The sequence below is a fragment of the Amyelois transitella genome, chromosome 22, assembly GCF_032362555.1.
Source record: "Amyelois transitella isolate CPQ chromosome 22, ilAmyTran1.1, whole genome shotgun sequence".
Taxonomy (NCBI): domain Eukaryota; kingdom Metazoa; phylum Arthropoda; class Insecta; order Lepidoptera; family Pyralidae; genus Amyelois; species Amyelois transitella.
This window is the reverse complement of record NC_083525.1, coordinates 7,124,094-7,136,258: the sequence shown is the minus strand read 5'-3', so window position 1 is coordinate 7,136,258 and position 12,165 is coordinate 7,124,094. Positions and strand designations below refer to the sequence as shown.

At 35.9% G+C, this 12,165-nt stretch overlaps 1 protein-coding gene across 1 annotated transcript in view; it reads right to left on the bottom strand.

Moving 5' to 3' along the window:
- LOC106129873 (fatty acid synthase) overlaps nucleotides 1-12,165 on the bottom strand; it is a 59,936-nt gene that overhangs the window by 33,552 nt on the left and 14,219 nt on the right. The window contains exons 5-8 of the mRNA XM_060950713.1: nucleotides 11,648-11,851; nucleotides 10,584-10,700; nucleotides 5,383-5,546; nucleotides 298-440 (exon numbers count right to left, since the gene is read on the bottom strand). Of these exons, the coding sequence (XP_060806696.1) occupies nucleotides 298-440; nucleotides 5,383-5,546; nucleotides 10,584-10,700; nucleotides 11,648-11,851 (628 nt within the window). The remainder of the gene's footprint in view (nucleotides 1-297; nucleotides 441-5,382; nucleotides 5,547-10,583; nucleotides 10,701-11,647; nucleotides 11,852-12,165) is intronic.

The following is a 12,165-nucleotide window of genomic DNA, read 5'->3' as shown; positions in this document are numbered from 1 at the left end:
TCCATAGTCTCTGCCTACCCCAATGGGAACCAGGCGTGATGGTATGTATGTATGTAACATGCCCAATATTATTATCACCGATTTAAGGATTTGCCTTTCCTTTTTCAGAAAAAAATGCAGAGTAGCGTAAATTAAAATAATTAACCAAGACCAATACAAATCAGAATACTTTGCCTTTTATTTGGTTTTCTGCGAAAGACCCACAACAATTGCAATAAAGAGTTTACAAACAAACAAACAAACAGTTAGAAAGATCGATCAGTGGGAGGTACGATTGATGTCGGTTAAAAGGCTAACCTTGGCAATGGAACAAAGACCAGACGCAGGTTCAGTGTGACCCAAATTGGACTTAATGGATCCTATGAGAAGAGGATCTGACCGCCCCGTGCAGAAGATCTCGTCGATGGCCAACAGCTCTTCAGGGTCGCCCACTTTGGTACCTGTTGAACGAAAGATAAAGTTAAATACCAGGTTTTCACTGTCATTCTCTCATTCCATTATATTGCAAGTGTATTATCTTCCTTCATGTGTAAGAATATAATAAATATTTAAGTTGTAATCATACATTATGAATACAAAATAAAATAAAATGTACATATTGTGCAGTCCCATAGAAATAAATTGCGGGAGTAAGCCCAGAAGGCTGGTAGCATTTTGAATGGCAATGATTCTGTGAGTAATAATTAACTGAACGAATTGTAATGATTGATGAATTATTAATAAAAAAACCAGAAGAACTAAGCATACACAAGGCGAGTGTTTATGGTAACGACGGAAGAATGAAGCCAAGATGAACGAATTCATATCCAATCGCGAAACGATAGTTCAAAATTACCCCAAATCGATGAATTATTGATGAATGTAGAGTAGGTATGCAGGGATGGTGACAAAGTCTACCGCTCTGGGATAGTAAGAGTCGTGAAGTGTGTATGTTAACATTTTTTTTTTAATACGGAACAGTTACACAGATTGACTACCCTCGAAGTAAGTTCGAAACTTGTGTTACGAGATAATAATCTAACGATACAATAAATACTTATATAGAAAAACATCCAAGACCCAGAACAATCAGAGAAAGTTCGTTTCTCATTATTCCCTTGCCGGGATTCGAACCCGGGAACTCCGGGCCAGACGAGCGCACTACCGCTGCGCCACAGAGCCATCTATCATTTAAATACATAAATTGAAAGTAATTTTTATATAAGCAGTTAAAGGTGGTGAGAGGCTGTGACTGCTATACTGCGTTGCGTGTCCATTGTGTACAAATACCTTATAAGACATAAGGTACAACGAGCAATAGTGTACAGAGAGAGCAGCCATGTTATAAATTAATTTATTTTTTATTTTATTATTTTATTTTCCACGTTGGTGCCCACGGAAGACCAGCGTTGCGGTATATACCACGAAAAATGCTGAGGGGAGGCCATTTTGGTACAAATGTTGTTATAGATTAAGGTTTTTGTTCTCGATATATTATTATGTACCAAATAAATATTTTTTCTTTCTTTCTTTCTTCTTACTTTACAATGTTGTCGTGTTCCTGCATTTTAACTTAATTTCACAGCTAGCGCATTCAGCTTAAAAGCGGTCGCGGAAACACTAGAGCTAAACAAAAGTGCCCCATTGTCTTTACGTACTTCCATTCATTTAATTCTGTGCGAATTTTGAATGGAAACGGGTTAATGGGGGGGTAAAGAAACAAAACTAATTGTTAGTGCCGGTAAATGGTCGGGCTTAACACGGGTAAAGTAGTGGCGAATGGTTTGCACGGCTGTTTTCATACATACATACATAAAATCACGCCTCTTTCCCGGAGAGGTAGAAAAACGGCTGTTTTCACTAAGTTTTTAACCATTGACTGAAAATGCGGGAGGGATTATGTCACTATTTGAATCTCAATTCTATCATTAAGCCGAATAGCTGAACGTGGCCATTTAGTCTTTTCAAAACTGTTGGCTCTGTCTACCCCGCAAGGGATATAGACATAACCATGTCTGTATGTATGACGACCCAACGTGACATGTTTCTAAAAAATTTTTTACTAAATTCATTATTCATTCATATAATCACGTGTATATTCCCTTGCGGGTTAGACAGAGCCAGCAGTTTTGAAAGACTGATAGGCCAAACTTAGCTTTTGAGAATCAAATAGTGACAGGTTGCTAGCTCATCTCTAATAGAAGAATCCCAATTTTATTAGCCTATCCCTTAGTCTCCTTTTACGACATCCACGGGAAAGAGAGTAGTCTTTTTCTTTTTTATATTGGTGCCGGGAACCACACTCAATACGTATTTATTTGTTTTTTAAAGAGAATTTATATTTGGTAAGGGTTTTCTTTTAATTTTTATATTTTTTTAAGTAGAAGGATATTTCTGTTTGACATTTTGTAGCAATTCTCAAGAATATTTGAAGCGTTTGCAAAAAAAAAATCATATCGTTTTTTTTACGTTCCAATGCGAATATTCTTTTCTTAATGCTCGCTTACGGCCCTCGGGGAAACCATTTGGCGAATTTCAGATTTTTACGACTTGCAGGTAGAAGAGTTTCAGTGAGTTAAGTCCACCTATTTTAATTTAAGAGTGCAATAAAGTGCAGAGTAGGTATAACTGTTGCCAGTCTGCACCAAGGGAATCCAGAGAATATTTTTGGCAGCATGCCATACACTAACCGAGTTATACATATATATATATACATACATACATATAATCACGTCTATATCCCTTGCGGGGTAGACAGAGCCAACAGTCTTGTAAAGACTAATAGGCCACGTTCAGCTCTTTGGCTTTAAGATAGAATTGAGATTCAACTAGTGACATAACTAACATCCATCATCGCCTAAAAAAGAATCCCAAGTATGTAAGCCTATCCCTTAGTCGCCTTTTACGACATCCATGGGAAAGAGATGGAGTTGTCCCATTCTTTTTTGAATTGGTGAACCACACGGCTGTTTGGCTTAATGATAAAATTGATATTTTCAGTGAAAGGTTGCTAGCCTATTATCAGAGTTAAATTTTATTGTTATTATAGAATATGCCACTTTCCGAAGTTTTGTTGTAGAGGGTGCAATTGGGAACAAACCAGTCCCTGTAACATGGAACGCGCGACGCCGTTTTTATCGCGCGATAAATTATCTTTTTTTCGTTTCACGTCATAATAAAAAGCGAAACAGCGATAGTATAGTAATTGTTTGAATAAAATTTGTGATAACGAACGACATTGAAAAGGGACATCGTCTACCTATCGAGAGAGAAATATCTTGTCTCGAGAATAATATAATAGAAAATAAATATTATCAAAATATCTAATTATCACTTATTTCACTCTGACGAATGCGGAATCAATGAGAGACATTTAAAAAAAACTTAATAAAAATACGTTCTAAAACAGTATTAAAGAGATCTTTTTGATAATTTACATTCATTTGCCGGCAATATGAATTTGCAGACAACATCAAAGCTATTAAAATTTGCCTTCCGCTAGTGGGACTCGATGTCGCTTTGTTTCCAATCTCTTTTTATTTTACAGAGACGTTCAGTCGCGGATAGATTTATTGTTGCTAGAGACGACATGACTGCAGTGTTGATGAATTTATTTAAAAAAATCTGGATGATATTTATTTTTTTAATTTGGGGTATTTTTATTTGTCAGCAATCTTTGGAACATCCTTCTCTCTATCTTTTAAATATCTACTCGTTATTTTTAATTCTAGAAAAGGTACTGTTATCCATATAAATTGCGCTTAATGACATCGTAAGCTTAGTAATTGTATAGATATTCGTTATTTATTGTAGTTTTATTTGTTTTTACATACTTGTTTTACAGTACATTAGCTTACCTATACATTTTGTTTAAGCGCTACCTATTGTAAAGAATTCTCTATCACGTGATGGAAAATAAAAACAAATGAATGACGGTTAACGAAACACAAATATATATGTAAATAGCTGTCTAAATTTGAATTTGGAATTTCCAACCAAAGGGGAGAAATTTATGATTAAAGTGGCCAGTACAAGAATACGCCATTTTCACATAATATAACTTATACACATAATACATACATACATATGGTCCCGTCTATATCCCTTGCGGGGTAGACAGAGCCAACAGTCTTGAAAAGACTGAATGGCCACATTCAGTCATTTAGCTTAATAATAGAATTGAGATTCAAATAGTGACAGGTTGCTAGCCCATCGCCTAAAAAAGAATCCCAAGTTTGTTAGCCTATCCCTTAGTCGCCTTTTACGACATCCATGGGAAAGAGATGGAGTGGTCCTATTCTTTTTTGTATTGGTGCCGGGTACCACACGGCAATACACATAATATATTTAAAATATACTGCTTTCACCTAAATTCAATGTCGGTTCTATGCAATATCACCTCAATACTTTATCATGGCTCTTTGTATCGTGAACAAAGGCTATGAAGAAAGCTGCACATTTTTAATTTTTCGTGTCGTCCACGTTGCGTGTTGTTCATATTTAATGGGAGCACAATTTTACTCCAGGATTCACCTGTTCTTTGAGTAAGGATCTACTTGTCATTTGACAATGGACCATGTTTTGCTTTTATTGTAATGTTTGTCTCGGCGCATTCTGGGAAAATGGAAAAATATGGTGGGTTGAATAAGGCTTTAATTTTTAAACGCGTGTAGTTGTGTATCTTTAGGTTTATGTGTAGCAGTATAGCGAGATTCAGAGATAGCGACTTTATATCCTCATTGAGGCCGTTGTATGTATATTTTGACAGCCATTTGATAGCTATTTATTCTTTTTACTTTTGTGGTTGAGATGAGTAGATTTAGTCTATTAGGATGTCTACAGCTATATTTGCTAGTGTCATTTCGTTTTATAAATAAGTTAGGGTTATTTTTGACAAACACACATAATTCGAATATATATAGGCATGCAACAGTCAATATTTTTAATACTTTAAATAGAGGTTTGCATGATGTCAGAGTGTCTACGTTGCATATTTCTCTGATACACGCTTATAAGGGATATTATGCTCAATTTATATATACAATTTATGTTTAGGCACCAGTGCCGTGTGGTTCCCGACCTCATTTAAAAGAACAGGATCACCCCATCTCTTTCCCATGGGTGTCGTTAAAGGCGACTAAGGGATAGGCTTATAAACTTGGGATTCTTATTTTGGGCAACAGGCTAGCAACCTGTCACTATTTGAATCTTAATTCTATCATTAAGCTAAATAGCTGACCATTCAGTCTTTTCAAGATTGTTGGCTCTGTCTACCCCGCAAGGGATATAGACGTGACCATATGTACTTATATAACTTCTGATAAAAATTAATTAATTTTTGCAAGTTGCAGATTTATTTGCACCTTTTGTACCTAAAGCTTCCTAATCTTGACATGTTTATACCTGTTCCATGGGCTTCGACGAACTCCAGCTCCGATGGGGGTATGGAGCACTCCTCGTAGAATTCCTGGAGGAGCAGCTTCTGTATGTGGCCAGCTGGGTACGTGATGCCCTGTTCCTTGTAACCATCACAGTTCGTCTTGGCGTGCAGGAGTTGTGCATATACCCTGACGAACGAATTATTAATTTAATATAAATAAAAGAATAGGACCACTCCATCTCTTTCCCATGGATGTCGTAAAAGGCGACTAAGGGATAGGCTTACAAAATTGGGATTCTTTTTTAGGCGATTGGGTTAGCAACCTGTCACTATTTGAATCTCAATTCCATCATTAAGCTTAATAGCTGAACGTGGCTATTCAGTCTTTTCAAGACTGCTGGCTCTGTCTACCCCGCAAGGGATAAAGACGTGATCATATGTATATATATAAATAAAAGTTACGACATCCATGGGAGAGAGATGGATTTTTCTATTCTAAAGTGCCGAAAACCACACGGTTTACTTTATAAAACACAGCACTGAATTCGCGACTAAGTAACCAGCCCAATTAGTAATGAGCAAGCATTGAGTTCAGCATCAATAGATTTCGAGTTCAAAAATTGGTAAATATCATAGATGTAGGAAACAAAGGAGATAAATATATTAGTATCTTCATTATGAAAGCTAATCTAAAGAAAAATGCATTTTTATAACGCTTTTATAAAACATACTAGCTTCTACCCGCATCCGCGCCCGCTATCTACAAAAAGCGACGAAATTACCTAATTAAAATGTTCTCTGTTTAACCTAATAGTAGACTGTTAGATAATGAATTGTACTTCACGAATTGTAATCTATACTTATACGAGTATTACAAAGCTGAAGAGTTTGTTTATTTGTTTGAAAGCGCTAATCTCAGGAACTACTGGTTCGAATTGAAAAATTTTTTTTGCGTTGAATAGACCATTTATCGAGGAAAGCTTAAGGCTAATATAACATCACGCTACAACTATAAGGAGCAAAGAAATAATGAATATGTGAAAAAAGACGGGGAAAATTATTCATCCTTCGTCCGCGTGGAATAATTATTATGGGCATCATCCATAATAACTATTCCACGCGGACGAAGTCATAAATATAAAGAATAAATAAGTTAAAACCACCAACAAAAAGCAACGAATTAAGTAAACCCATCTATAAAGCGATGCATTAACGCCACCTATAAAAATACAGGTTTTCCGCTCGAGATCGTGATCGCATCCCATAAGAACTACAGGTTAGGAACAACTACGTAAGATTAATTCAGCAGAAGTGGCAAGAAACAAATAAACTTTCTTTCGCAATTATAAAATTAGATTAAACTATAAAAAGCACACGAATACAAATCAGAAGCAGCCTTGAAGAGGTGGTAATTAGATTAGTGTAGTTCAATTGTAATTAAATGGTTTCACCTCGACACATCTAATCTTTAAGTATACATTAATTGTTAAGAATACAATACAAATACAATACAGATCAGAACATCTTGAGATAAATAATAATCTTACGGCATTTGCTATTTCTTTTTATAATAGATCGCGTTTGACCTAAATCTAAAATGATACATGCAAGCTCAAATAGTGCTACTCTTGCCTTGAAATTGATGGTAAATTATTTTTTATTTGATTTAGTTTAACACGTATCTCCTCATATCCTTGGTCATTGTTAAATATTACCAAAGATCAGACCGTGTTAGCGAATCAATTAAAATTCTATTCTCAGCATTTCCGCTTTGTATTGTCTATAGTGGTTTGGAGGAATTCCCGCTTAACCGACTGCTAAAAAGGACGATTTTAATTGGAGTTCATTCATCTATTGAGGAGGTCTTCGTTTCTGTGATTCTCAAATATCACATTTCTGTTTTCTGTTGTTTCTAGACTTGCTATTTGGTTTCCACGCATAGTATTTTTTTAAAACAAGAATATACTATAGTACATATATACATATGGTCACGTCTATATCCCTTGCGGGGTAGACAGAGCCAACAGTCTTGAAAAGACTGAATGGCCACGTTCAGCTATTTGGCTTAACGATAGAAATGAGATTCAACTAGTGACAGGTTGCTAGCCCATCGCCTAAAAAAGAATCCCAAGTTTGTAAGCCTATCCCTTAGTCGCCTTTTACGACATCCATGGGAAAGAGATGGAGTGGTCTTTGATGGATTCTTTTTTGTATTGGTGCCGGGAGCCACACGGCACGAATATACTATAATTATTTAATAATTGACTATAGAATAGAATCACTTCATATATTTTCGATGGATATCGTAAATCTAACTCACAGTGCATTCCAAGACCACATAAGACTCACTCTTAACTTAATTTAGTACCTATCTATAGGTAGTACATATAATAAAACAATAAATATTTTGTCTGTACATTTAGTATTTTTGATGGATAGAGGGACACTCAGAATAAATAATAGAAAGCAAAAATATTTTTTTTTTAATTTCTTGTCTGTCTGTCTATCTGTCTGTATGTTTGATCCCGATTATCTCCGAAAGTACTGAACCGATTTACTTAAAACTTTCACCAGTTGATTTGTTTTAACTCAGAAAAACATTTAAAGTTTGTTTCATCAAAATCGGTTTTGATGTGAATGAACTCAAGGCATGAGTTTGCCTGGAAATAAGTTACGAAATTAAATTCAAAGTCATTTATCATTAGGAGTTTATACGACAGCATTATATCTATAACATATAAATATAAGTGAAAGGAGACTAAGGGATAGGCTTACAAACTTGGGATTGTTTTTTAGGCGATGGGCGAGCAACCTATCACTATTTGAATCTCAATTCTATCATTAAGCCAAATAGCTGAACGTGGCCATTCAGTGTTTTCAAGACTGTTGGCTCTGTCTACCCCGCAAGGGACATAAAACGTGACCATATGTATGTATGTATTCATTCATACAATTCACCGGATTACCAGCAATCCGAATAGTTTAGCACCACTGAATCAATTTAAATGCGCCTCTGCTCATTCTGTGGTTTGGCCCAATTCGCTAGCCGCGGCAAATACTAATATCGGAGCCGAGTTTGTTTGTTTACGTTCCTGTTGCCAGTTCTGTGTGATTGCTTTGATATGCCTTGCATGCATATGCAAGCTTGAAGTGTATGCCATGCACAGAAAACTAACAAGGTATAGTCTAACAAAAACAAAACAAAAGTGCTTAAAACAAAAACATACGGTACCTATTTATTTCATCTTACATTTCTCTACAATTAGTTTTATTTCGCATATATCTTGTACCTACGTAGTAATAAAAAAGAACACGTGGTCATACATACATACATATAATCACGTCTATATCCCTTGCGGGATACTTTACTTTTTTACAAAAAAATACTGTTTTGAAATTTTCTAAATAGTGTCTTCTTCCTAGCTGTAGTCCCGGTTGCATCCTCACCACTCTGGAGAGGGGCCCGGGGTAAGGGCCATGGCGTCACAGAGGCCATTGACAGCCTCTGTGGCGCAGCGGTAGTGCGCTTGTCTGTGTCACCGGAGGTCCCGGGTTCGAATCCCGGCCAGGGCATGATGAGAAACGAACTTTCTCTGATTGGCCTGGGACTTGGATGATTATCTATATACGTAGGTATTTATTATAAAATATAGTATCGTTGAGTTAGTATCTCTTAACACAAGTTTCGAACTTACTTCGAGGCTAACTCAATCTGTGTAATTTGTCCCGTATTTATTTATTTATGGATCTTTGGATTGGGTAAGTTAGGTTTTGACACGAAGCGACTCCCGTCATCTGACCTCTGCGACCTTTGCAGGGGAACCTAACCCGTATTGGATCAAGGTCACACATCCAGTTGCCTGAATGTGCGGGTTTCCTCACGATGTTTTCCCTCACCGTAAGACCATCGGTTAGTGTTCAAACTAATGTACATTACATCGAAAATAGTCATTGGTACATGGCCGAGACGGGGTTCAAACCTGTGCCTTTTACACAACACGCGTTTTAAACCGGCACCTTACCGATTCGACCAAAGACACTCTAAAGAAAAAAATAAAATACTCACAAAAATGCTATCAGTAAGTTTTTCCTTGCGAAATAGTTACATAAGTTCCAATCGAGAAATTAACTATAAAATTTCCGAATTAAACAGATTTTCATATCAAAAATGGAAGCTTAATTTTTTAAACGGTATCGATATACGTTATTAACAGCTATATTAAATACCGGTAATGAGTAGGTACTGATAGTAATTGAGTCCGCGCCTGAAAATTAGGTTAAACCACTGAAAATTGGAGCAAACGCTAAATGAACATAATGTACTTTAATTTCGTTACTCAACTACGAAAAAGAATGTTTCGCATAAATTTAAATTTTTTATATGTTTTTAGTAAAATTATAAGGTTTTCTTCCAGTCAGAAATAGAGGCGCGATCGCTTTTTTGCGTCTAGAAACTTCTAATTTATGTACATCAAGGAAAAAAAAAAGAGTTAAACTTAAAATAAAGAGAAATTCAGTACAATGACACTACTTATTTCTAGAGAAATAACTTCCAGCAGGCCCACGACATATGTTATATGTTATGTCTCTTATCAATGACTAGTTGCGTCCCAAGGCTTAGCTCCCGTGGGAATTTTGGGAAAAAAGTACTTACTATTTTTTACAGGTATTATTCTACCAGTGTACAAAATTTCATTAATATCCGTGTAGTAGATTTGAGCGTAAAGTTAAAAAATATACATGCACATTTCCTTACAAACTTTCGCATCTATAATATGAATATGTTAGTGGGATAAGATTACATATTATATACTATTAAAATATCTTTTATTTCTTACAGAGTAGACAGAGCGAACAGTCTCAAAATAAAGACCACATTCACCTGGATAATAGATTAACTTTTGATAAAGAAAAAATGCCGTGCTGTGTGGTTCCCGGTACCAATACAAGTGCCGTGTGGTTCCCGACACCAATACAAAAAAGAATAGGACCACTCCATCTCTTTCCCATAGATGTCGTAAAAGGTGACTAAGGGATAGGCTTACGAACTTGGGATTCTTTTCTAGGCGATGGGCTTGCAACCTGTCACTATTTGAATCTCAATTCTATCCTTAAGCCAAATAGCTGAACGTGGCCATTCAGTCTTTTCAAGACTGTTGGCTCTGTCTACCCGGCAAGGGATATAGACGTGACCATATGTATGAATGTATGTAAAGAAATGTACCTTTTAGAATCTTTGGCCTTCTGCAGGAAACAGACCACGATGGCTTCAGATCTGGCGTACCCATTGGCGGAGTTGTCGAAACTCTTGCAACGACCGTCGGGGGAAAGCACACCCAATCTGGAAATAATATAAAGTTTTTTAATTATGCGCCGTGTGGTTCCCGGCACCAATACAAAAAAGAATAGGACCACTCCATCTCTTTCCCATGGATGTCGTAAAAGACGACTAAGGGGTAGGCTTATAAAATTGGGATTCTTCTTTTAGCCGATGGGCTAGCAACCTGTCACTATTTGAATCTCAATCTCAAATCTTAAAGCCAAATAGCTGAACGTGGCCTATCAGTCTTTACAAGACTGTAGGCTCTGTCTACCCCGCAAGGGATATAGACGTGATTATATATATGTATGTATGTTTTTTAATATATACGCTACATAAAAACCTACTCGTACATTATGATACTGTTTAGTTTCTTTCAAACCCAAAGGTTGACTGGAGGAGATTGCATTAGGGATAAGTCCGCCTTTGTACCATCTCTGTTTTTTTTATAGATGTTTTACTCTTATGGTGCAATAAAAAGTTTTATCTTGTTGTACTCATATTATGCAAATAAAAGTTTGAATTTGAATTTGAATCTATCTATGTATGGATTCATAACTTCTATAAATTACAAGGAATACAATTGGTCAAATAAGATGACATCAAAAATTAAACTAAATATTTTCCCAAATTCTCTTCAGGGTTGCAAACTTTAAACTTACCTTCCTATTACTTTTTTCGGCATTGTCACAAACGTATAATGGTTTAAATTTAAGTCATAATTGTGGATCCTTATGAAAACATAAGCAAATGAAAATGTATCCAAAAATGTCGCCCGAAAAAGTTGACTAAACTAGTTTTGCGATTTTTGGTTCTGGAATGCACTCCCATCCCTATTTAGGTACATAGAGTTTGAAATATGTCTAAGGTATCTATTTACAGATTTTTTTTAATCTGTAAAGTATAAAAAATATTTCTACGTATATAATTTACAAGGAATTGCATTTATCAAATGATTAAATTCTTACCTAGAGAACTGCAATGACACATAAGGATGTAGACATAAGTTTGAGCCTCCGACAATGGCGGCGTCACAGTGGCCGTCTCTTATAGCCCTAAACGCATGTTCCAGGGCATAAAGAGAGCTGGAGCATGCTGAATCCACGGTGTAAGATGGCCCCGTGATGCCCAGCCAATAGGAGATGCGATTGGCCAACATAGCGCGGGAACATCTGTCAAAGAGATTTTTCAATTAGAAATAGATTGTTTTTTTTTTTAGAGAAAGAAAGTATGATAAGTGTTTATGCATTTTTTTTTATTTCCACGTATTATTTAATTTATATTACTGGCCAGTTTGTTAGCTTTTTTTTTAAAGTTACCACAGATTTAGATCCTGCTAAGTTGAAAGTAATAAAAAGTTCTTTAAGAAATAAAATTATCTTTCCTATCTATACGATTCGGAATAATATGACAATATAAGTGGATTACAGGTGAATATGACGTCGCAACTGATGGTTATGACAAAGCGTATCGAATTTCAATACTG